Raw genomic sequence first — 26,498 nt, forward strand, 5'->3', positions numbered from 1 at the left:
TTGCTGCTTTCTCAAGAACTGCTCATCCACTTCACACATGGCACTGCGCTTCTTGGGGTCCTTCAAGGAAACTTAAAAGAAGGAAAGGTCATGAGACAGTGGCAGCATTCCATGAGTCAATGGGGCGAGCACAGCAAATCAAAAAATAAATCATCATATCTTTATTGTTTCCCCTATTTGGTCCCAGATAGCGTTACATCATGACACACAAACAAATGGTGCAGGATAGTGAACAATTAGCTGTTTGGGAAGGGACTATTTCTCTTTATTCGGAAAGGTGCATCGCTGATTCTTGAAATGTTTGTGTTTAATACAATGTAACATCTCTGTCGTCTCTTTCTTCATCTGTTCTTAAATGTACTGCAGCAAGTGACAGAGAGTGAGCTTTACCAAGCATGCCATTATTATTATTGCCCCATTATTAAGGGTCCCCTCTCAATACACCACACAGTGTCGCACTACCAATAAATATGTCCTGTAGATCTCAGGAGCTGGCACTCGACACTGCACTTCCTTGGTCTTCGGCAATACATCCACAAAGCAGGCCGTCGATCAGATGGACGGATGTCGAGAAAATGGAAGGACAGACACCTTCCTTGACCCCCACATCCTCTTGTTACCCTTATCTAACTGTAAGCTCAATATAGCTCCGTGGTTTGTTGTTGACGGACCTTGGGAACCAGTACCACCTAGGGAGTCTGTAGCTTAACCTTCCGTATCACCATAGCTGTCTTCAGCTCAGATAATCTATTCTAATACATGTGCCCATGATTCATGCCAGGGGATGAGTTCAGGAAAAGGGCAGAGAGTTATCTCAGCTGGACAGCGCCGTTGTGACCTGAGTGAGAGTTGTCTGCCACTTAACAGCTCTGAAGGAAACTGTTGTTACAGAGAATAATCTACAGAGAATAATCACCTGAATCTGCAGTTCTTCTCTGCTCTATTGAGATTTATCGTAGGGGTGTAAGGATTAATCAATCCATCAATTCAGTGAACAATCCAGTAACATTAATGACACATTGTCATGTTTAAGATATGCCTTTATTTTGAAATTTCCATGGCATGTTTGTATCACCATCTCTGTCCAAACACACCTCCTTCCCAAACATTCAAACATTGCTAGCGGCTCACTATCAGGCAGACAATAAGGATATTTACTGATGAATTTTAATCAAAATTGGATTATGACAGACTCGTTATTTATTACATATTATCAGAAAATACCATATAATTGGGGCAGCACGGTGGCTTTGTGGTTAGCACTGTTGCCTCACAGCAAGAGGGTCCCTGGTTCGGATCCCAGTTGGTACGGGGTTCGGTCCGGGCAGGGGCCCTTCTGTGTGGAGTTTGCATGTTCTCCCCGTGTCCGCGTGGGTTCTCTCCGGGGTCTCCGGCTTCCTCCCACAGTCCAAAGACATGCAGCTCAGGTTAATTGATGACTCTAAAATTGCCCTTAGGTGTGACTGTGAGTGTGTCTGGTTGTTCGTCTATGTGTCGGCCCTGCGATAGTCTGGCGAACTGTCCAGGGTGTACCCCGCCTTCCGCCCGATGACAGCTGGGATTGGCTCCAGCCCCCCCGCGACCCTTACGAGGACAAGCGGTTACAGAAAATGACTGACTGACCATATAATTGTCCAAACAATTGATTCAATATCAAATGAAATTTGTGATTGCTATCTGTACTTCATATTGCTTTTCAGCTTCTTGTTTAGCTGTCTCGACTATAACTTTTTTGTTTTAGTTTACACCCAGTGCCTAAAATGGTAAACATGGTAAATAATATATCTGATAAACACCAGCATGTTAGCCTTGTCATTGTGTGCATGCATTTTTAGCTCAAAGCACTGCTGTGTCAAAGTACAGCCTCACAGTGCAACTAGCATGTAGACTTTTAATCTTTTTAATATTTTGCTTACCTTCCCTGTTTTGTATTTTCTATCACTTAGTGTTTTTAGTTTTTCTACAGTTTTTCCTACAGCACTTTAAATGCTATATGGTTTCTTTTTGTGCATAAAAACCCAGTGGGCATCACAAGTTTCATTGGCATCATGACTTTGCAGCATTAATGCCAGAGTTTGAGAGTATTCATGGATGCATGAGCTCGGAGGCAGAATTTGGTCCTATTACCAGAGATGAGAAGAAGGTCATTGTTGGCTGCTCTGACTGGAAAGAGTTCCTCTCGTCCAGCGAGAGAGACGTTATCAGCACAGCCACCTCATTATAAGACCTCGCTCTGAGCCGAGGACCCCTAGGCCAGGAAGGATATTAAAGCTTAAAGAAATTTGCTGACATGGCGGGCGAAGCCATTCTCAACATCAACAGAAAAACATCCAAATCAACCCACTTGGCAGATTCAAATGGTTTCTAGTGGCACTGACTTAAATTGTCTTGGGTCTTCTGTATAAAGCTATTAAAAGAACTGCTGAAGGCAGAAACCAGTTACACTTGATGCTAATGCACTGTACCTGAAGGAGTTAACACCCCATTCATCATTTTTTACAGTGTTTTTATGTCAAAGTGTGTACGTTAAAGCTGCAGTTTTTAGCTTTAATGAAATGATCTTTTTGTCATATTTGCTCAGTCACTATATGCATACAGCAGTACATGGAACAGGTCATCTGTGAATAAAATCATGTTCAACAGAATATGCACAACAGAATTTTGTAAAACAATGGCATACGCAAATCCAAAGTATTTCAGCTAAATGTCAGTATACTTTGATGTTTCAGTATCAGCCCTATCCTTATTCAACCTACTTTCTGTTTAGACTGACTTCTTTGTCTCTGTGTGCCAGCTCCTATAATCCCCTTAGACACACCACCTGCAGACTGTCTGTTATGTAAAGACAGGAAGGAGGTGTTATAAGGGCTGAGCAGGCTGTCCTGCATCAGACAGCTGAGCACAAGTTGAAGTGTCCGAAAGCACACGCGGAAAGACCCGCTGTCAGTGGGCATCCCGTCCTGGGAGTCCAGGAAGAGGAGCTTGAGAAGGAGAGAGCTGAGAGTTATCTGGCCTTGAACCCAGGAAGACCATTAGGGAAGGCTCCAGAATGTTTTTCAGAGTCCCAAGACTGACTCCAGGCTACATCAGGCTGCTGCAGGTGAGTGTGAGCAGTGTTTTAAAGAGTCTCACTGTTTTACTCAAAAAATAAAGTAAACAAATCCTTCAGTGCTATTTTTTGTAGAAAGGTATATAAGATATAGAGTCATGTAAATACCACTATCACTGACAGAATATTGTGATGTGCTATGACTTTTCCTCTGAGATGCATAATGTCTATACTACCAGGAAGCAGGAGCACAAAGTGCTGAGTCACTGGAAGTTGCTTGCCAATGATCTTAGAAGCAGAAGTGGATTGCACTCTATTGCAATTTTTCAGCATCAAGCAACTTGTTTTGATTTAAGAGCTTTAAAACAAAAAGGCAGAAAGCCCTCTCAATGTCTTGGATTTGAAGTCTAGATTACATGGTGCTTGGGATGCTCTGCCTTTACTGGTCCTTAAGGAGCAGAAATAACTTTGACAGTTCTGAGAGCAGCCGTTGATGTTATGAAGTGTTTGCAAGGTGCTGGTTTTACGGGCATGTGTAGAAGTTTATAGACAGAGACGGTGCATACAGCAAGTTGGTTTTCACTGCCATTATGCAGCCATTTATTCAGTCGAGTGTCTCAAACAGATTGTTGTGACAAGATGATGAAATGCAGTGCTATTATATTATACACACACCATTCACAAATATGAGTTTGCTCCAGGTGTCTGTCGCAGTATGCCTTTTGTTTTAACTCACAAAACACAATCACCTTTTTGGTGGTGTTCATCACAAACAACAGAGAAGTCCAAGCTTGTGACAGTCCATTGCGTTGTAAATGGAAATGGGAACCGGGTGAGTGCGCTACAGGAATGGCTTCTTAACTGTCTGTGACACAGCTCCATTTGAAACGGTGAGGTTTCTATTATTTGCTCCTCCGTGCTCTTTATAATTGTCAAGGGGCCCACTGAGGAAATTACCCATGTCACAAAATAGACAAGCCTTTTGTTTGTCAAAAGCGACAGACTGCGATTTGGTAAATGAGAGAAGATGAGTTTTTAATCTCTGGGGGATTGGTGGGATGGTGAGATGAGGTGAACATATTGTAGCTCAGTCATTTGATGCAGACAAATGTTTAGGGAAAATGATCTGTGGGGCACGTTGTCTTCTTCCAATTGATCTGCATCCATGCATGTACTTTAGATCGGGAGTGTCAAACATACAGCCCGCGGGCCAGAGCCAGCCCACCAAAGAGTCTAATCCGACTCTCTGGATGACTTTGCAAAGTGTAAAAGACCATAACTCCTTGGTGATTGTTTGCCAGGAAGTTGTGTTATTTTTACTTTGATGTTGTCTTTAATACCCATAGATTCACTCTCAATTTTTCTCCCTTTCAGACCCAGGCCTACCACAATGTGTCGATGACGCCCCCAGCAGAGAAGTCCATGCCGGGCATGGCTATGCTGCTGGGGGCCGTCGGGATTGCCATGTGTGGCTACAGCTCCAGGCAGTTGGCCCTCTACCACCGGCCCTCCTCTCGTGTCCTGCAGTGGGTTGGCACGCACACTGATGCCAGCATGGTGGGCACTGCAGCCAACAGGACCCCCTTCCTGGATGTTAATCGCCGGGCTGGTGCCTGCCAGGAGATCCCCCCACCCTCCTTTGTGGGCCTGAAAGTTCCCTTGAAATAATGACCTCTGGTGAATGTAGATTGGCCAGCATGATAGATTGAGCTCCAGTAACTACACCTCTGCACAGCTAAGATTGAAGCTATGCTGGCCCCTCGTGCGGCCCATGTGCTCTCTTGTGATGTGCAGGTGTGGATATTTGACTGACCTTAACCTTAATGTTTGCAGGAAGTTGGATGTCTGTTAGTAATAATGAATTCTGTAACTAGTGCAACACATATAAAAAGAGTTTAAACGCTACTGGATTATACGAATTAGTCACTGATATTAGCGTCTTTATGAGAGGGCACGAAGCAATATGAATGATGGATGAGTGCATAATGATGCTGGAACATCCCAAATACTGTTGCTGAATGTAGCTTGAAGGAGGGAACATGTTTAATTTGGAGACATTGTGTGTCTTTTTTGAGGCCTGGTGTAAAACGGGACTGACGCTTGGCAGTGCCCCTCTGTACACAGATGGTTGGCACCTCTCTCTCCCTCTCTGCCCCCCCTCTTTCCCCTTCCCTCCCCAGGCAGACAGCCATGTGTAAGTGCTTGAGCACCCCATCCCTGCCCATGACTTCAACTGATTTCCTCTGAGGAGGAGCAGGTGCCATCCATCAACAAGCCTTGGCGTTTGCTGGCGCGGTCTGGTGCCGGGGCTGTCAATCAAGAGACGGTGGAGGATGACACGGGTTGGCTTTGTGGATGAATTAGTGACTGGTGCCGCCTGTGTTCGGAAAAGTGAAATCCTCCATGGTCAGGGTGGTGAGAAAATAGTAGAGTGGTGGATGGAAAACACTTCTTTTAGTAGTTATTTGACTCTAAAACCTGAGTCACGTAAACAAAGCTTGCACAAATGAACCTTGTGGATTATGAAAGCTAATTTACCTGGCTGAGACACACTGCAGGTGGCAGACGGGCAGGCTAGCATGGTGATTCCTCCTGGATAAGCCTGTGTCCTCTGCGGGGATTAACCCAGGTGGAAAATCATTCTTGGCACACTTCACCTAATCTGGTATTAGAGACAATGACCTGTGGGAGACATGCTGTCCCTGTGCATGCCAACTTTGCACCATTCCCCCTGCAGCGTCCACCACTCGTCCCACTGCCATACGTGGATTTACACATCATGGGACTGGTGTTTCCCTTTGTGTTTATACCAAAAATGTAGCAGTAAAAAGGGACTTGAGATTTGGCGAGACACTGAGTGTGGTTGAGAATGTGTGCCGTGCCTTATGGATAGCACAGGGTCATACTGTCTTTATCTTTACCACCCACCGCATATTTAAAATTCTACTAGATTGTGTTTCAGATATCGTAGTGGCACAAGTAAGTTTTATTTTTCCACAAGCAGGCAGACAAGAGGAGGAGGAAGTCCTCAAAGTTGTGAAAAAGGAGGATGGTGAGAAAGTATTTCATCACTCAGAGGTCAGCCAGACCTTGTAATCCACTTTTTCATAGTTTAAGGGCCACCCTTGTCCATTTTCCAAATTGGACCAGCAGCTTTTGGTGGCAGGTTGGGAGTTTTTAGAGCCCCAGTAGTGGCTCTCCAGAACGCTAGGTCACAAACAAAATGGCTGTAATCCACTCAGCAGAGGGAGCTAATGGCTCCAACTGGCAACAGATGCTGAACAAACAATTGGTCACCTCGCTCTGGACAGATACTGACACCCATAAACAATTTTATAATAGGGCTGTGATGGTCTCACAACAACAGCATACTCTGTCACTATTGTGAGGTAAAAAAAAAAACTGGGTAAATTGGTTTTAAAATGTACAAATTCAGATTCAGGACACTTCACCTGCTCTAAAATCCAAGCTAGCGTGAACTGCATTTTATAGTCATCTTCAGGCATTTTGCTTCCACGGGTGTGAAATCAATGTGGGTGGGGGCTGGAGGTTGTGTAATGCACCTGGCTGGGTTTGATGGATTCTCTCTATATACTGCAGAGGTGCACAGTGAGCACAGAGCACTGTGGAAACCTATTGATCTCAATCAGAGAGTGAGGGAGAGCTTGTCTCTTTGCTGCAGCAAACTTCCTGTTTCCCTCAGCGCTGCACAGTTTATGAGGAAGAGCTGCCAAGACAGCGCACTGACAACAGGCATATCCGTGTTGGAATAAAATACAGGGGATGTTTGAAAGCACAGTTCTCATCTGTTAGCTTGTTGTGTGGGTGTCACACATCAGCGCTCATTCATTTCGATCTGTAAAGGTGAACAACAAACTCGACTTTGGCTGTGCCCATTAAAGGGGAGATTTGTTCTGTTAGCAGTATAATTAATATTTAATGAAAAGATGTTGGAAGAGATTTGTGAAATAAAAGCATTTGGCAAACATGCTGCTCTACTGTTGCACTCAGTCACACCTGTGGGTCGGTTTGTTTTTGTACAGTGTTGTGCTTTTTGTACAAAGAAATAAATGTGTTTTTAGTCAAAGTGCAATTCATGCTGTTTTGCTGTAATTAAGTGCAAAGGGACTAGACACTGACTTTGCAACTTTGTAACGCCTGAATCATTCAGTCGTGTCGATTTTAGAATACTCAAACTTCCAATAGGTTTCACATGATGAGTCTTTGTTTTTTTTCCATTAATATTTTATTGAACTTTTTCTCACCAAACAATGTCACCTATGGTCAGCAAGCTAAATCACTCATACACATATCTATATAAAGGAACAAATTATTAAATAAAAGGAATTATGATAATAATTGAAAAATGACAATTAAAATATATTGTATTTATCGCAAACATCAAAACTTGCTTCAACCAGATTTCTTAATGTTACATGCAATGGAGTAACACATAAAGGCTAAACCTTAGTAAGCTGCAAATAGACTCACTTACAGACTGTGCAAAATAGGAAGATATGTTAAATTTTTGAAAAAAAAATAAAAATAGTCCATTTACTATTACAGTGTACTAACAGACCAGCTTTGGCTGTGCAAAGTCAGTCAGAATCCATAGATGCAGTATATGGTTCTTGGGATTGAAATCCTTGAATGTGCAGGGCCAAGACTCATAATAATTAATTCATAATAATAATATTTTTTATTATAAGCAACAACAGCTATATAGTATACCATATGAATACATAATAAATGGTAGCTATAGCCTATTATTTACATTAATGGCACATGCAGTGCAACATGACTGACACTATTCAGACTTCATGTGGGCTATCTGGAAAATATAATAATAAATAAATACATCACTGTTAGTTAGGGATGCACAATATTGGATTTTATACCGATATCCGGAATGCCAATTCTGTTTATTTTAGCTGAATATCGATACCAATATCGGAATATCCATTTTTGTTCCCTTCCTACTTTTAGTGATCATCAAGTCTCCTTTGTAGTTGAACTACCATCAAATTATGCACACTCTTATTGTAATGGCCCACCAGCAGATGGAGACATGAAATACAGTGCTTTTCAGTGTATTTAACATTCATTCACTGAGCAAAATAAGAAAAGCACTGTAGCACTTAGAGTTGATGTTTTGTACATGTTCAATTATTTATCAATTAAAAAAAAACTCAGCATGTTGGCTGATTCTGATAATTCATGTTAAAAGCCAATATCTGCTTATACTGTTGACATGCCAATATGATTGTGCATCCCTATTGTTAGTTAAATAAATTAGTGGGCAGTGCTCTGCTCGGGTGCAGCAACACTGATTTTGACAAACCACACCGAGAACTGCAGTACAGCGTAATACTAGTTTCAGTAGTATTAGGCCTAATAATGGCAATTTGTTGTTTTATGAATACGACTACTTTTGCTCATGATTATTTTAGGCAGTGGTGCAATATATTTTACTTATTATCATTTAATTTAATATTTATATTGGGGGTATATTTTGAGCTATTTGCATATTTGGGGGGGAAATATAACCCCAATATATATAATAAGTTTAAAGCAATGTATATATATACTTAGTTTAAAGCACTCATAGCTCTTTGTATGCATCTGAAACTGTCAGCGTCTTAAAATTCACATAATCTGTTTGATGTTGCAGCTAAACACTGAATGAGGAAGTTGTAAAAAATGTTATCCAGTAAAGGCCTATATAAGAAAGGATCTAATGCAGTTTTTCAGCCTGTGGCTGCCTTGCACAGTAGGTCAGTGGGTCATCAGCCTGTGAATCAGCTTCATAATAAGTCAAGAGGTAAGTGAAGGGAAGGGCCACCACACATCCCAGAGGCAACAGGTCCTTCCTACCGCGGCCTAACGCTGCCCCCCAGTGGACACATCCGTTCTTATCGGCGCCAACAGGCATCGATGTTCACTTTTACTCTCCATCTCTCTTTGGTTCGATGTGTGGATTTGAAACACGTTTTGTCTTCATATCTAATTGTTTCCAGCAGCATCATGTTCCTGTGATTAAACTTTGCTGAGAGGAAGCTGCATGCGTCTGTGCGCCGTTCCCTCTCCTCCGCGAGGACGCAGCGGGGCAGTGCGCTTGGCTGAGCAGCGTTGAAAGAAGCAAAGCGTGGAGGAGAGGAGTTGACCAGAACTCCGAACAAAAAGATTTTGGGGGTTACTTGTCCACTCTAAAAGGTTTGTACCCACTTTTTCTCACTCTTTAAATTAAAGGTATGGGTTTGAAGTTGTGGACGAAGAGTTAAGTTACTTTTCTGAACACGTTTTCAAAGTCTTGGATGCAGGGCTTCTGTTAAAGCTTTGATAGCGCGTGAAACTCAATGGCGGTAGAACAAAGTAACGTTTGCTTGCGTTTCTTTGTACTAAATTGGACAAGTTGTGTTGTTGCGGAGTATGTTGATTTTGGTGCATTTCAAGTGTACTTTTTATAATCAATAAGATGTATTTAAGGCTGACATGTCAACAGCTTTGATGGAGGTTACAGGAAACGTGAAAAACAGTCTGTTATAAGTTTAAAAGGGATAAAGTTAGGTTCTCTTCAGAGCTGTACTCACTGAATTATTTCTCAGCTGGATAACAGAGCATGACTTAATCCATCATCTTTGTGGATGTCCTGATGTGTGCGTTTGTGTGTGTGTGTGTGTGTGTGTGTGTGTATGTGTAGGTCACCTCCACAGTGCCACTTTGGTCTGGGCTGAGTGAAAGATCAGCAAGCACCTGCAGGGCCCCATCAGTGGCCCAAACCCCATTACTACAGTATGGGCAACTTTTCCAGCAAGGACGGCCATGGACCTGCAGGTAGGTCATCAACACACAAACACACACTCATAGACACACTAATGAGAGTGCAATTTCATTAAAAACAAAAAAAAAACTCTGGTCAAATCACTTCCCTTGATTCCCCTTTGGTCTGTCTCTGCATGCTGAAATGGATTTCAAATGTTTGGCAGTGCACACGGATGCCTGGCAATGTGTGTGTTGGCCTCATGTTTTGAGAATAAAGCCAGCACACCTCGAGGCTGTGATACATGTAGTAGAATGAGGATGGTACAGGGAAAAAGAAGAGAAATACAGGAAGAGCGAGGAGAGTGTATGAAAGAGGGGTGGATAAGGGGTAATCAGGAAATTGAAGGCAACAAAAGGAGAAACAAGCAGAAAGCCTATGTGTGTGTGTTTGTGTGTGTGTGCGTGTGTGTGCGTGTGCATGTGCTGAGCGGCAGCAGGAATCTTGGCAGCCCTCCTGTGTGTTGCTCAGTGAGTGGTCATTCTCCTCGCGTCCCTATGTGATTCGTTCTGGCCCCGCCGGGCCAGCTGTGATGAATCGGCAGAATTCCCCGGCTCAGCACAAGGCCAGCGGATTAATCATAGGAAGCCTAATGCTATCTGACACACACACACACACACACACACACACACACACACACAGACCTCAATGGACGTGCACACAAACGCACACACAAACACACTCCCTCATTCAGTCAATCTGCCACCCGTGCGCATGGTTGGACGAGCACATTAAGGTTTGGATGTAGAAATAAAAAGCAGGAGTGGCATGAGAAAGTTATTAGACAATCCTGTCATTCTTTTCCAATGATTTGGCCTTACAGCAGGTGGTGCGTAACTTTGCAAATGTTGGACTGCTGCTCTTACATCACTTAAGAAGAAAAAAACATTCATTTCGCTAGCAGTGAGGCTTTTGTCCAAACAAGGCAAAGGAGGTAAGAGAAAAAGGAGACACGATGCCCAGCAGTTCCCACAGCTCCTCAAGTTATTATTGGTGGCATGCTGCTGCTTTTGGGCAAGGAGTACTGAGCCAAAAACAAAAAATCACTTGTGTTATTGCTATTGTGTCAAGTTTGGAAATTTATTTGTGCCTGAGTGCTGCAAATTGGTCCATCTATGGGAAATATTTGTCCTCTGTGTACGTGTGTGTTCCTGAATTTGGAAGATGAGTGTCGCACAACATTGTGGATGAACAGTCCAGAAGGAATGTCTCTATTAAAGCATTCATCTTCAGGGACTTGGCCTGGATGTTTGCTGGTCTGGTCACCTCCCTGAATGGTGCTTTCAGTGTCAACATGCCAGACTAGTGACCACTCAGCTGTTTACTTCATTCTGTCCATGATTCAGTCTCTCAGTCAGTTCTTCCAATCTGTTTTGTTGTATATCTCACAATAATTCATAACTTTAAAGCCTTTTCAAAAAATGTTAATTGTAACTTTACTTGGACATTTAACCATCACTGTACAGAATGATGCATTTGCAGAGTTAGACAGTAGGAAACTGTTTTCAAATTTAGCTTCTGAAAAAGGAAAGTTTCTCTGCATTTGCCAAAAATCTCAATTTAAGATTTTACGATGTCACAAATGGTTTGGGAGCCAATCCCAAAATGGGTTGCAACTCACAACTAAGTCTGTTGTGGAACCTTAAAGTTCAAGTAAAGAGTTTGTTGTGTTTGTCAAAATCATTAAAAAGAAAAAAAGCGGGGGGGGGGGGGGGGGGGGGGGGGGTGTTCGCTGAGGGCCAGTCTTATCGATCCAATATGGTAGCGACGTTGACATACCTCAGAAGCTATAGCTGAGGTATGAGCAACAAACAAAGCAGCGTTCCAAGTAAACTTTTTAACTTGCTGACAGATTGTGTGCAATAGTCCACCTTCCACCTATTCCTTCTCTCTCTCATAGAGGGATGCCATGACACTCAGGCTGTAGTAAGTAGTGTAAATTGTGTTTGAACTTTTGATTGGTCCTTCTCTGGTCCTTATATATTGTAGGGGAAGGGTTATGATAAGGATGGCTCAAGCATGATTTTGGGCCCTCCTAAAAAAAATTACTATAAATGTAATATCAGTTTAACGTTGTGAATCCAAAATTCGGTACAATAAAGTTCATCATCTTTTCACAGGTTTCCAGCTATTTTTTCCCAACATGTATAGTGAATGGACATCAGTGAAGTACTAGACATGTGTTGCGTTTACCAGTTAAATTTTTTAAATAAGAAATATTTGCATGTTTATACATTCTGGATTTTTCAATGAGGGAGAAAGATTATATATATATATTTTTAAATTTAAAATATGTCTTGTGGGATTTTTTGTATGTTTTTGCTTTTCTTATTTCATATGAGATCTTTTTTTCTAGGGGCCCATGGGGATAGTTTCCACACTCCTCCTGCTTCTCCACAGAGTGATGACCCTCCCCTCATGCCTGGTGTCCCCCAACTTCTTAACCCTACATCACCTCAACCTTCCCCTGCAGCCCCAGTTTCATCTCCACCACCAGTTCCAGTCCTCACAACCAGTGGGAAGAGAGCACAGTCTGGCATCACCACTACCACTTCCAGTCCTCCTGATTGGAGGCCTCGTCCTCCAGTTAGCCCAAATAGCTCCACCGTTGGCCCTGGATTTAGCCCGCTGCACAGCAAGCCAGGAAGTACTGTGAGTAAAGGACAAGCTGCTTTTGGGAGGAATGGGGGTCCTCCTACATCCACCCCTCGACCTTTGGTCTCCCAGGGGAAGACTGTGGCCAACAGCCCTACAAAGAGCCCCTCTTCTCTGTGTAGTGCCTCACCTGTGGTGGGCAGCTCTACTCAGCAGAACTGGAGGGAAAGGGACAGTGGTCTGAGTCAGTCTTTACTGCCTGCTCATGAAGCTGGGGACAGCAAGGGTGAGGAGCTGGAGAAACTGCTGGAGGAGTGTAGGACAACACTGGATATCATTGCCAGTCAGGATGAAGCCACGAATGCAGCAGGTAATATATTATACAATATATACAGCCGATACATAATATTCAGGTCTGCAGAGTTTTTGTTTGAGCACTAAAACTTTAATTGTGGGTCTAACATTTCCCTTCTTTGAGAAGGGCAAATCCATTTCCTTGACATTTTTTCTGTATTTGATATTCATGTGATGTCCTCTGACATTTCTGTATCCCTCCCTCAGACATACTGAAGCTTCTACTGACAGAAGTGAAGAGTTTGAGGAGTACTTTGCAGGTGAGATGCGCTAGAAAGGTTGTTTGTTTTAAATATATTCTGAACAGTTTGTTCTCCAACTTTTGCCTTGAAAATGTGCTTGGTGTAGCCCGTCTTTTATCACTATCACATGCTTATTTAGGACCCCTTTTACTTGGTTCTCATTTTGAAACATGTGAGCTGGAGACTTTAAAAGATAGCTGAGGACAATGTTTTTAACAAATTCATGGAGTTGACATTAGCTCAATTAGCTCCACAGCTGATAAAATAGCAACAATTACCATTTCAGCCAGAGAAATCGATGGCTGCTGCTGGCTAGAAAATAAGAATCTTGCTTTTCTCCACCTCTGTCTGAAGCAAAAGACCCATTGTTTCAAGATTACTATGATTTAAAAGAAAGCGATACCAGTCGATATTGGACCACACTGACAGAGAAAATATGTGTCTTCAAACAGTTGTAGTTTTTGAGTTCACATTAAAAAGTTCAATTTCCCATTAAAATGTACATTTTTCTATCTTTAGCAGAGCACTCTTTTGCCATTAACACTTGAAAGACTACAGTGGATAAGTATAGCAATGTAAACAGGAAGTCACGCACTCCAGTTCTACATAAGTCAGAATAGTGGTGGTGACCTTTCATCCAGGAGATAACACCAAAACACACTGCATCACCCTCCTTCCCCCTCTATCACAATAAGCTTTGGACTGGGCCCCGCTGGGAGCTGCAGCTTTGCTAATGGAGGTCTTCCTGTCCTCTGCTTTACTTAAGAGGCCCAAAAGAGGAAAATCATTGAGATCATCCTCTGTCAAAGTCTTATTGAATGTAACCGATTGTAACAGAGTATAAAAGCATGATGGAATTAGCAAGCTAGCTGGGTAACTAGCCAGTCTTTCTCAGGTGTTGGTGTTTCTTATAGGAGCAGACTTAAACACAGATGAGCAATGAAGATAGCAGATTTATTGGGGAAGACTGCTGAGGGAGTGTTGCAATTGAGAGGAGGCAGGGGCAGGCAGGTCTGATGGGAAGACAAGGATTTGAGACCAGCTGGGGCAGTGAAAGCAGGGTGAGGAGGTGCAGAGGGAGATGTGGAGATGGTGTGGAGGCAGAAGCTGGAGATAAATTGTCAGAAAAACAGGCTCAAAAGCACAAAGGAAAAATACTCTGTCAACAACTGCCACAGAGTCTAGTTAAACAATCTGCCGATGAGTGAGAAAAGTCCATGGGTTCTTATACTGCTTGCTGATGAGATAATTGAAGACAGGAGTGCAGGTTGAAGGTTGAATCAGGAGCCAGGTGAGCAAGAGTCACGCCCAAAGCTCACAGACACACAGGGGAGGTAGAAACATGAGGGAGACAGGGAAAGGAACACAAGGAAAACCTGGAGTCACGACCGGAGCCGTGATAGTCTTAGCCAAAATGGCAGTTTTTGACGGAGGGAAAAGAGAGGATCGCCTCATGAATTTATTTGGGAAACAGCAGTCTTTACGACTCACAAGCCTTGAAATCTATGAGCGATGTTATCGACTTTTATGTGTTACAGTGTCAGAAAGAGTGTCGCCACCATTATAAGTTGAAATTGATAATAAGATGTCGAAACATGTTCTTACACCTTAGTACAACCTGGAGGTCGACCAGATTAGTTTGGCTGATTAATCTGCATCCATCAGGTGTTTTACAAACTATGGTTATTGGTGTAATTTGGCTCTGGTTGTGGCTTCCACCAGTCATGTAGGGGGATGCATCACTGAGTGAAGCTGGAGAGGGGAGGGCTGTGTTTATTGATCAATGAGTACAGCTCCACAGAAAGCATGTTCAGCTGTGTGACTGTGTCAAAGTGTATTGTTCTGCATTTTAACATGTATTTACATGAAGTTTTGGGGCAGACCACAACAATAGGGCAAATTATGTGACTTAGTGAATGCCACCTCTTTCTGTTTCAAATTAAAAGCCCTCTAGCGTTTCATACATGATCCCGACATATACAAGGTTTTGACATAGTCTTGTTTAAGTAAAAACTAAAACTTTGATCACACAAATGTATTTCTCTACCTTGGACCTCAGCAAAAGATGCTTGTCAAACAGGAACCGACCAGTTATTTTACCCCACTATTAGGTCCTAAACCCAAAGTTGAAGATAAAGAAATACAAATGTAAATTCTGTAGTGCTATTTCTTGGGCGTTCCACGCTCTTACGAGGATGGTGATATGCTGCGGTAATTTCCTGTCAGCCGTTCGTTCCAATTCCTGACCCTCCCTTATGAGGATTGTAGCCAGAGGCTCCCAGCTTCCTTTAGATCTGTCACAGATTACAACAGCTGGAATATGACCTGCAGTATTCCTCTCTCAAGCCCATCTCATATCTAATGTTTCCCCTGTGACTGTCCTAACCTCTACTATTCTTTTATTTTACCATATATTAGAATATTTTTGATTATTATAGTACAACTAAATGCTAACCTGGTGTACTTTTACTCCCCATTTCCTTGTCACCTCTCTCTTGACTTGATATTCAACCCCCGGCTACCTCCTGTCTTTTCTTTTTCCCTCCTCCACTTTCCCACATCCCTGCAAAGGACCTGGAAATGCAAGCTTCACACAGGCCAGCTGAACCTCAGAGAGACTGTGGTATACCACTGAGAGGTAGCCATGCATTAGAAATCAGGGCAATCCAACACTGTGTTTACATGGGCCCTCGGTAGGGCAGTATAAGCCTGCAAAGCTCGACTTTATGAACCCGCTCAGTCTGCTCTGCAGTCCTTGGAGCCTTTTTGTGGCGAGCCAGAGGAGGGGAGTGCAGTGCGGAGGAGGGGGTTCACATTCGGCTGTTCAGGAGACAAAACTTGTTTTGTTTTGTGCTGTGCGGTGAGGTGGGGTGGGTTGGAGGGGGGCTCGCAGTGACTGACTGGCCATGTGTTTTTGTCTGTGCTCCACGTGAGACAGAGGACTCACAAACACGTACAGATGCATTGAAATTCTTGGCTGGTTGAATTGGTTTTGTAGCTTTGTATGGAAGCGTCCCTCCTCCTCCTTCCCTCGCTGTGCCTCTCTGTCTTTTCTTCATTCTCTCTCCATCAGAGGGCTGACCGCTCCTCCCCGAGCACAAGAACTCAAAACAATTACCCTCCAACTTCTGCTGCAATGCTCCTCTCTATCTCATCCCTTTCTTCCTGTCTGTCTTCCCCCCCAACCCTCCTCCATCTCGCTTCCTCGCCTCCTAGTCCGTTCTTTAACTTCCATCCATCTCTTCATCTGACCCCAAGTTGCTTAAGCCTTTTTTCTTCTGTTTTTGACCTTTCTTTCCGTGAAATTTAAGCAGCCATTATTCTTCCAGTCACATTCTGTCAGCTGAGCTTCTACTCTGCAACTCTTCATCTGTCTTTATTCTTGTGTTCCCAAATGCTCCCATCTTTCTCTGTCTGTCCGCAGTCATAATGCATTTCCGATGTACTGTAAACTGAATTCTGAAAACACATGATTACCCAATGTGCAGCGAACTACTAAGGGTATTATCTGATGTACCATCTGTCTGTGCTTATGCGCACCACCAGCCTTCAATTGTCTTAACCAACAAAAATGAAAACACTCCATTCATGGCTGGGTTGTGTGTGTGTGTGTTTGTGTGTGTGTGTGTGTGTGTGTGTGTGTGTGTGTGTGTGTGTGTGTGTGGCTGGTCAGATTTGTGCTCCCTCCCTCTTGGAGATATAGTCAGTCTCTAAGCCCTGCTTTAGAATCAGTTCCAGGTGAACGCTGCCGGAGATTTCCAGGAATGATCTCCAGGTTCTCCTCTGCTCTCTTTTCTCTTCGCTAGGCTGCTCCAGACTAAAACAGGGCCGTGTATCTGGAGGCCCACGAACACTGTTCACATGTAGGATGAAGATTTAGTGTGTTTAGTGTGTTAAGGATTTGAAGGAAGGGGGCTGGTGTGCATGCTGTGTCAAATTTGCAGCACAGAGTAAACGGTGGTGACTGGGGAGCCTTTTCTTTGATGTCTGTGGACGTTTAGATATGCAACTTGTCGGAGCTACCAAGCTATTTTCATGTGCCAGTCGGGGGGAATTTGCCCATTTTGTGTGTGTGTGACTGCTGTAGAGGGGATGAAATGTCCCTTAATAGGTGTAACTGTGTATTCAACCAGTCTTTTCGAGTGCTGTGGAAAGCTGCAGAGTGGAGCCATTACGGAGTTAGGATGTTTCCCCGAGTATGTATTTGAAAGACTGGGTGTGGAGGTGAAATAGGGACAGATGGTTGGAACACACACACACACACACACACACACACACACTGACACAATCTCCAAGTGTGCTGGAATTTTTCCAGGAATTGTCAGCAACTCAGATGTGCATCAAGAGAATAGACAAGTGTATCTGTGTGTGTGCTGGATACCACATCTGGTCTTGCAGTGGGGCACTAGGTCAGCTCTTGTGGGACTACGTGTGTGTGCGTGTGTCTTAAGACTGACAATCCACACCCTTATCTCAGTGTGAACTTGAGGAGCGCCCCTTCCTGTTTCCTTAAACAGACATGCTCCAGTTGGAGTGTCCGCGTCCAGATAACAAAGGCTCTGTGAAGACAAGATCCTTCAAGTCTAAGTGGGTGTTTTTACTTTATATATAGAACTTCTCCAAACACAGACCACTATCCTAATATTAATTTGACATGTACTGCCTGGAGGGGTGTGCTCCAACTTACCCCTGAATGTGGAGATGTGTGTGAGAAAACCAACACTGTGGTTTGGTGGTGAGGTAAAAGAATAAAGGGGGTGTATGTGTGGGAGGGAAGAAGGGAATATGATATGTGTGTGTGTGTGTGTGGGTGTGTGTGCATCCAGTGTAATCGGGTCCAGCTGTGGTCTTGAGTCACTGGTCAGATGAGGGAGCGACTTGGCTCAGATGCGGCCTCCTCCTCCACATCTCCGTCCATTCTTCATCTAATTACCAAACTTCCCAACTCCTTCACTCCTCCTCAGTCCTCCTTCACATCTCACAGGCTTATGTCGCTCCACAGTTTTAACAGTATTCAATCTGTGTGTAATTTCAACCACTTTCGCTTCCTCTCTCCTTTCTCTCCTTTTCACTCCCTCTCTGCTTTTACGATGATGGTTGCTCACCGCTTTTTAACGTCATGGTATCGTTTACCGTCTGGCTTCATTAGTTCTGAATCCATCTTTTGATGTCTGGGGCAGCGATTATGCATGTCTGAATCAATAAAAACTCTTAGAAATTAATAACTTTTTGTACGTCAGTCATCCCCAGAGATATGAAACAGAGTGTGTGTCAAAGTATGGTTTTCATCTAACCATGTTGCTTATTAAGAATGTAGCCTCAGTGTTTGTGACCCAGAAGGCAGTTTCACAATGCAACCTTGGCCCCTCTCCTGAAATGTTGCTTAAATCTGTTCTTTTTTGTATGTGTCGAAACTTGATAAAGGACCCTTTCTTTTTAAAAGAAGAAAGAGCTCATATTGTTGATTTTTTTATATGACATGAGCAAACCCCTTTGGCTTACAATTCAGTTATGCCTCATGAGAGCTGACTTGCCCGTTCCAGTCCTCTCTGCTTGCTGAGGCCTGCTGCTCACTTCAGTTCAGCCTGTAGTCTCTTAATAAGAAGCCAAATTTGATAGTTCATTCGACTGATTTGATTATTGATCTGTTAGTGTTTGTTTATTTTGTGTAGTCATTCCAGTTTCGGTTTTTGAAGAAGGGTTGTATATAGCACTTATCCATGGTCAGTATAGTGCCTTTTCATGGTAAGGTGTGGTGGCTACACTTAGACGGCATCCAGAAGTTTAGAGAAGCAGGCAAAAATACCAACTCGAAAGCTGAACAGTGAACGGCTGTGGACGGAGGCAGCAGCAAACGTATTTTAGCCACCTGAAAGAAGTCGGTACTCCTGACTGCTTTACCAAACGGGGTGCGTGCCAACTGACATCTCCTGTAGGCAATACACTGACTATGGATAGGTACTTCACACAACCCCGCTTCAAAAAAATCCGAAACATCCCCTCAATTTATTGTGTCTAATTGTAGCAGCATGAGTTGCATGTTTGTACTGTGATGAAACACAAGCTGCATGTTTTACTGATTTTGACCCAGAAGTGAATTTAAATAAGAAAAGATGTTTGTCAGAGTGTTTGTAATAGTGATTTTTTTCCCCCCAGGCACACTTTGACATAAGTCAAAGTGGTCATTGGTGTGGCTCTGCTCATTTTTTAAAATATTTTCTTTTAAAAAAAACTGTAAAATCAATTAGTTCTTTGTCTTCTTTGTGCATTGAGCACTGTGATTGGCTGTGTGCAACCATCTGCCTAGCTTTTAAGAACCACATATATGTCTATGTTCATATACAGCGTCATCAATCCGTTGTAGTAACACTGTTCTTCACGTAAATGTCCCTTTTGTTCCCCTTCCAGACGGAGCGTGGTGAGTGGCTGCAGTTCCAGGCAGACCTACAGGTGGCGGTGTCAGTGGCAGACCGTCTGCGAGCCGAGGCAGAGGAAGAGTTGAATGCGCTCCGAACGGCGCACAAGGATGTGGAGAGGGAGCTGGCTGCTTCCCAGCAGAGACAGAAGGAGGCTGATATGCAACTGGTCACCCTGAGAGGGGAGTTAAAGGAGAGCAGGCAGAGACTGGCGACTCTCACCCAGGCTCCGGAACCAGAGAGGCCCAACAATGGAAAACCAACCAACAGCTGTGAAAGCAAAGATGGGAATCAGAGGGGCAGGGAGAGGGGGGTGCACAGGTTGGGGAGAGAAGAGATGGAAAGCAGAAGTGAGCTGACAAAGAATGATGTCAGCGATGACACCAGAACAGACTGTAAAGGTGTGACTAAGCGTTACCTGAGAAATGTGACCAATGAGGAGAGGAGTGGAGAAGAGGAGCGATCCAGCGAGACCCGAAAGACGATGACCACAGAGAGGTCAAGGTGAGATAAACCGTTTGTGCTCTTTTAGAATACACAAACGCTAAAGTGGTATTTCTGCACATTGTGAATGTGTCATTTGTGTATTTGGCCTTCTAACATGATGAATATTTCTAAACATGTCATCCACATTTTTTGTCTGAATGGATATCGTCAAATTTGGTCAGGACTTTGTTTTTTTAATGTGTTGCACTTGGTCCACAAGCCTTCACAGGCTCACTTGAGGACAGTTTGAACTGCTTAAACAGCTGGAGCCAACAGCTGTCCTATAAAAATGCCATCAAAAGCAGTTGGCTTGGTTCATCTGGTCTGCTCTCCTAACTATGTTTTGTAATGTTGCAGAAGTCTGTCCAGATTACCTGCTTCCTCAGTCTCCCCCACCCTGCAGAATGGAACTTCTCAGCTCAGTACTGCCTCAACAATTGGATCTACAAACAACGTGAGCTAGTTTTGCATGAGGAAGATAGTTAATTAAAGTTTGGTTGTTAGCCAGGAAATGCACATAATGGTTTATGTTGTAATTTTGATCTGAATGTTAATGAATCTTGTCTGTTTTAAAGAACGTGGTGCCACTAAAAGGCCGAAGAAGTCTGGATTGGCAAGATGGCAGGCCAGGCACGGACACAGGTGTGTGTGTGTGTGTGTATGTGTGTGTGTCTGCACACCTATTTATTGTTGAAGGTACCTTGTGAAGTTTTTGATTACTTTGAGCAATGTTTTTACAAGTGCGACCCTGTTTTGTTTGTATTGTACATGTGAGCGAGGATGTACAGGAGTTATAAATGATGGCGCTTAAGTGTCAAGAGGTGAAGCAATGTGCCACCAAAGACAGTGAAGAGATTTCTAGCACATAAAAATGAATGTAAACAATGCAAAGTTTAACATATTCAGTTTTTATCTGAGAAAGTAGATGCATTCAATATGCTTGTTAGACCTCAATAATACACTGAAAGTTAAAACAACTTTTATTGTGTAACAAATAAACTCCTCAGGGCAGCATGATATGAAAGGGGAACCTGCAGGTAATTATTACCAACCTTTGCAGTTTCCCTCAGCTCTACTGGGTGTTTTAGCATCTTTCAGCTCACTGTTTTGGTTTTACAGTCTGCAACTTCATATTTGGTTTGTGCTGAACACTTACAGCTTTGTTTTCAACAGCAGCAGATGGCTGTTTTCTGAACCAAAGCTCAGTCAGAACCAGCTGTAAAATACTGTGCTCTTCATCGTGTGACTGGGATGGGACAGTGAAAAAACTCAGTGTGAGTGGGAGGAACATGACTAAGAATAATGATAAGTCAGTTTCTATATAAAAATGTGCAGATCTCATACAAGTAAACACTATTTTCCGGGAAAGGGATGAGGCGGAAGTCAGTCTTCTGGGATTGGGACAGGACAGAATTTTATTCAAGACCATAAAAGAGCTTGAAGAATAATGAATATTGATAACACTCTCTGTGTCTGCAGGATGTGTAAACAGGCAATTGTTTGCAAACTAGCTTGCTACTTTAATCAGTGAATGTAAACCTTACAGCTTGATCTGCTGGTCAAAAATGAATTAAAACCCCTTTAAACATGTAGAACTTTATGTTAAGATGTTTAAAGGTGGTGTGGTAATGACAGCATGCTGGTGGGTAATGGTTTTTTGTCTTTACAGGAAAACGAGAAGAGTCCCTAAACAAGTATAACTCAGCCCTTACTGAGCTGCCTTCCACCAAGTGAGTCTATACACACACACACACACACACACACACACACTCACACTGACAAACCATTGTGTCTAAGGGACCAGCCTAGTAGCTACATCCTGTGTAAATCTAATTACTCACTGTGACCCTGGTACATTTGTCTGGTGAACTCATAAAGCTCGATATTGGGGCCAAAACACCTCTCTTACTTGAATCAATGTGTTAATTGGGTTTTCCTTTCAGTAACAGGTTCAACTATGTGACAAGATTTTTTATAATGCCCGACTAATAACAAAAACTTAAAAAAAAAAAATCTGAGGCCTTGTATCTCGCTGTTGTCAGGACCCAGGATGGTTTCAACCTGCTGCTGCGTCGCCATGGAGGCTCGAAGAGAAACTCTTTGCTCCGCTGGTGTCAGAGCCGAACACAAGGCTACAAGGTGATCCTACAAGGCTACGTTTCCCTGTTAAAGCTGTACTTGGTGATATTTTATGTGCTTTTGCAATGGTATTACAACCCCAAAACCCCAAAGCATGATGTAATGGATGTAACCAAACAGTGTTTTTCCTAAGCCACAGCTAATGTTACACGGTTGATAAAATTTTAAACTTTTAGCTCAGTATGTTTCAATCAGGATGGATTAATTGTAAGAAAGGCTTAAAGTGTGCAAGTGTGAGAGATATGTGAAGAGTATTTTACACAGCAACAAGGTGATGGGCTCAGACAAATTCTGATTGGCAGAGGTGTGGACTGAAGTCACATGACTTAGACTTGAGTCAGACTCAAGTCACAAATTTGATGACTTGACAAAATCAAAGACGACCAGCACCTCCAAACTTTGACTTTAACACCAATAACTTATGACTTCACTGGACTTGACCCTTTTTGACTTGAAAAGACTTACATTCCCGAAACCCAAAGATTAAAAAATGTGTTATTTAAGAAGTCTTCCACAGATCAATTGATTCCCATTCATTTCTTGAATCAACTAACATTAACACTTTTTATTCTCAGCAAGTCAACACCTAAAACATTATGTAAGAACTAGCATTCTGTGACTGAGCGAAGATAATTTCGTTGGCATACAGAAACTACAGGTGGTCAACAAAAAGCAAATTGCTGTATGCAAAACATCAGGTTGAAAATTACGGATGGAGCACAGCAACTTCCTGCAATCTAGTTTTAACAAATATGTACAAACTTTAAAAAGTGTTCATGATTTCTGAAAATGTACTAATAATTTCTTTGGTGAAGAATGCTTTATGACTTTCTTAGGATATAAATCTTAAGATATACGACTCGGGAATTGCCTGTCTCGACTTGGGACTTACTTGTGACTTGAAAAAGAATGACTCCCACTTTTACCAATTGGTTGAAGTGGAATGAGAACAAAACCTAAGCATATAGTGAAATTTCAAGACTTTCTTTGATGCTTACTCATTCTTGGCTTTGTTGAGTACAGTCAGTAGTGAGGAATATATGTATGTGGGAGGTGGGATTAATAGTGATTTTAACATATGCTCCCATGCTGATCTGATAATGAGAGCAACAGGAAAAGTTGTTTGACTCTCTTTCTGAATTTAAGAGATGTCTCACTGCTTTTGATATTCCTACTAGGAAGTCACAATTCCAGCTTTCATAAACTGAACAATATTGATGGCTCTGCTCTAAGTGTCCCAATAAGCCGTAAACTGAAACTGAAGCAGTTGAATAGCCATTACAATTTCATAACTTACACATCTCTTTCACTTTCACACATCTCTTTCACCCTCTATGAAAAATGCTGCTTCAAGTAGTTAGTTTCATTTTCATTATCGCAGCTTGATCCAATGGTTCTCTTGTGTTACTATAATCTTTTCTCTTCTCCTAGAATATTGAAATCACCAACTTCAGCAGCAGCTGGGCCGATGGTCTCGCCTTCTGCGCCGTCTACCACACCTACCTCCCCTCACACATCCCTTACACCACTCTCACCCCAGAGAACAAGGTGGGAGCTGTTCCTGATGCCTGTGTAATGGATAGGACCAAGTGATTTATGGTGTTCAGCTTTTCAATTCCTTCTTTCCTCTGCAGAATGAGAATCTCAGTCTGGCATTCAAAACAGGAGAGACTGTAGGGATTGCACAAACTCTGGTAAGTCTTGTTGTACAATAAAGCCTCACCTGACTCCTTTATGACAAATGCACTGTTGATTTTGAGCTCATAAACTTATTTGAACGTTTTGCTCCACAGACAGTAGAGGAGATGCTGAGAGCAGGCGGTCCTGATTGGCAAAGGGTCCTGAGCTACGTGGAGAGCATCTACCGTCACTTTGAGATGTGACGGCTGGAGGTACTGACAGACATTCCCAACATATTGGATCCTCTTCAAAGGAAACAATATAAGTTGTGATGGCTCACTGAGTCACCTTTGATGTGTACCTGGAAACTGGATAAACTTCTGTTTGAGACATTCAAAGCTACAATTTGCAACTTTTTGACATAAAAATACCTGATAAAGACCCTATGTAAATTTCAATTTGCTGCTGTGGATTGAAGTTTTATTTGCTTGGTTTTCTGTCATACGCTTCAGAAAATGCCCTCTGACCAAGTAGAGGCTATGGAAACAGCTCAAAGTATTATGTTTTCATCATTTTAAAAGAGCTGTCTGGCACCAAACCCAGAAGCCACCAGGTAGAGTAAAAAGACTTGTTTCAGCAGTGGTTGATTTTTACTGCTTTTGTTTGATTACAGCAGTGGTAACTATTGTATAAATACACAAGTATTTAGTGAAAACAGTGAAAGTAGACTTATCAGAAAATGACCAACTGTGAAGAACTCAAACCTTTCATTGCAAAATGTTACATATCGTAGCTGAAGAAAAAAAGACTGTCAGTGACCACCAGAGAAAAAAAAAAGAATATCTAAATTATTTTGTAGCGTTCGTAGGAAGATTTATGTGCAGGTAGAGATGCTGTAAATGTCTCCACACTGGTACTTGACTGGCCGAAAGTACTGTATCTCATCACGCCCTTTATCAAATCAGAAAGCAGTTCACTTCAATTGCACATTGTTTTATCTGCCACTGTGTTTTGTCTTTTAACCTTTTCTGTAATAATCTGCAAATATTCAAACTTTTCCTGGACCTTCTAGCACTCTGTAAATATGCACTTTTGTCAGCACCTTGTTGGTGTGCGAATGTAATAATGTACAGTACAGATGTTACACAACTGCTGGAGTCTTTGAACGGCTCGTTAGGCATTCAGAAAAAAGGCTGCAGACCAGTCAGATTTGTCAAGTTCAGATTTTAATTTGAAAAACCGCACACACACACAAAAAAAATGCAGCAACTGTTTGGCAATAATCAAAATCTAAAAAAGGTGCCTTCATAATATCACAAGTGTGCCAGTGCTGTTTAGGTGCTCAGGGATGTGCTTTACAGGTGTGGCAATGAGCAAAATCAAATTCAAGCCTGCACAGGCTCACACATCCGGTTGCAACATCGTCTCACGTCACACCTGCATCGTCACAGATGCACACTCACAATACCAAGGTGCTGAGAAACTGAATGACTGTGGTTTAAACTTGTCCAAACAAAACCAGTTTGTTGCCAAAGTCTTACTGTATGTGTCAAATATTGAAAAAGTATTCCTTTTTTTTCTGTGGAAACAGACTATTGTAAAAACATGTTAATATGTAACTAGTGTGGAAAAAAATACCAAAGAAATAAAATGTTAATATGAATCACAAAACTCTGTGTGGGTGTTGTGTGCTGAGTACATTTAAAACTTACTACAATGATTGAACATGGGCCTTTAGCCAAGTGAAGTATTTTCTTCCCTTCTGGGTTCATCAAGCCTCTCATGTAGGTTGCAAGAAGCTCAGCTTTAAAGTGATAAGTTAGCCTTAACTTTACTGCCACTTGCTGGTAAAGAAGAGTTACTACAGTTTGTCATCATGCCATCATGTTCCTCAGTGAAAATTTTAATTACTGCTTAGAGGTTAAAACTTGATCCCACAATGTCAGTTCATCTCCTCCCTGCTGCTATTTTTACTGCAAACTCTTGTAGCCTGTATTTTTGTGTCACAATTACATACACTGCAAAAAAAAAAAAAAAAAAAGAAAGATAGAATATTTGACAACCTTTTTTAAGTTTAAAACTAAAACCCATAGTGGCAGCTGTTTTCCATGAGGACTGTTTGAACAAAACATTTTGGTGACTGATCACCATTTTCTCCCGAGACAAAGCCACAGCAACACCCCATTTCTCTTTTGTCACAAGGTAATTAAGATGTCAAACCTGTTTACCACATAGCTAAACTGTCATGATATAGATTTGTTCCCATAAATGCCATATAAAGTAGGAAAATCTTTACAAAAATGATGCAAGTGGCAGCCTCTTATTTCCAGATAAAATGCCAAGAATTAAACTCCCTGGGGTTTTTTATGTCAGATATTGCATGCAGGGTTGTGTTCCCTCTGACATTCAAGACGTATTTTCTCCTCAGTATGGATACAGTAACACCAGAGTGTCTCTCTCTGTGTGCTTTGGACAGGACTGGGAATTGTCAAACCCTGAATAGACAGTCGAGACGCATCCCCCTGGGCAAAGGCGTTAGGAGTGTGTGAACACACCCCTCCCCTTCACTCCACTTCCTTTGTGTGTGACAAAGAATATATGTGTGATAATATGCATCCTTGTGCATGAACATGTGAGTGCGACTCCATGGGGGAGTTGTGGACACATAGGAGGTGGGGTTTCGTAACACCTAGGTCCAGGCCACTTCTTGAAGCGGTTGATGTCAGTTTAGTGTCTGAACAAGTCACTGAATGTGTGGCGAAGCGGGGACCAGAAAC

At 42.4% G+C, this 26,498-nt stretch overlaps 2 protein-coding genes across 3 annotated transcripts; both read left to right on the forward strand.

Annotated features, from left to right (window-relative positions):
* The first annotated feature begins 2,916 nt into the window (after window positions 1–2,916).
* Window positions 2,917–5,325, forward strand: zgc:193593 (uncharacterized protein LOC564090 homolog). The gene is made up of 2 exons (XM_042500061.1): window positions 2,917–3,100; window positions 4,424–5,325. Exons 1-2 carry the CDS (start codon window positions 3,050–3,052, stop codon window positions 4,715–4,717), a joined length of 345 nt encoding a protein of 114 aa, XP_042355995.1. The 5' UTR covers window positions 2,917–3,049; the 3' UTR covers window positions 4,718–5,325.
* A 3,655-nt stretch (window positions 5,326–8,980) lies between these two features.
* si:ch211-195o20.7 (cytospin-B) lies at window positions 8,981–25,344 on the forward strand. Of its 2 annotated transcripts, none has more exons than XM_042501438.1 (12): window positions 8,981–9,262; window positions 9,750–9,883; window positions 12,226–12,834; window positions 13,026–13,078; window positions 19,469–19,980; window positions 20,320–20,416; window positions 20,538–20,604; window positions 21,632–21,692; window positions 22,005–22,101; window positions 23,533–23,649; window positions 23,736–23,795; window positions 23,895–25,344. In XM_042501438.1, the coding sequence occupies exons 2-12, from the start codon at window positions 9,844–9,846 to the stop codon at window positions 23,982–23,984; spliced, it is 1,803 nt and encodes a 600-aa protein (XP_042357372.1). In that variant the 5' UTR covers window positions 8,981–9,262; window positions 9,750–9,843; the 3' UTR covers window positions 23,985–25,344. The 2 variants fall into 2 exon arrangements, with proteins under 2 accessions (XP_042357372.1, XP_042357374.1); XM_042501440.1 differs by having other exon boundaries at window positions 20,323–20,416.
* The last annotated feature ends 1,154 nt before the right edge of the window (window positions 25,345–26,498 follow it).

The sequence above is a fragment of the Plectropomus leopardus genome, chromosome 14 (assembly GCF_008729295.1).
Source record: "Plectropomus leopardus isolate mb chromosome 14, YSFRI_Pleo_2.0, whole genome shotgun sequence".
NCBI lineage: Eukaryota > Metazoa > Chordata > Actinopteri > Perciformes > Serranidae > Plectropomus > Plectropomus leopardus.

Excerpts from the sequence above, each read along its gene's own strand:
- zgc:193593 (XM_042500061.1), top strand. The coding sequence starts at position 3,050 with ATGTTTTTCAGAGTCCCAAGACTGACTCCAGGCTACATCAGGCTGCTG. Across the intron at positions 3,101-4,423 it reads GCTACATCAGGCTGCTGCAG|ACCCAGGCCTACCACAATGT; the intron begins GTGAGTGTGAGC and ends TCTCCCTTTCAG.
- si:ch211-195o20.7 (XM_042501438.1), top strand. The coding sequence starts at position 9,844 with ATGGGCAACTTTTCCAGCAAGGACGGCCATGGACCTGCAG. Across the intron at positions 13,079-19,468 it reads GTTTGAGGAGTACTTTGCAG|ACGGAGCGTGGTGAGTGGCT; the intron begins GTGAGATGCGCT and ends TTCCCCTTCCAG. Across the intron at positions 21,693-22,004 it reads ACTGAGCTGCCTTCCACCAA|GACCCAGGATGGTTTCAACC; the intron begins GTGAGTCTATAC and ends CGCTGTTGTCAG.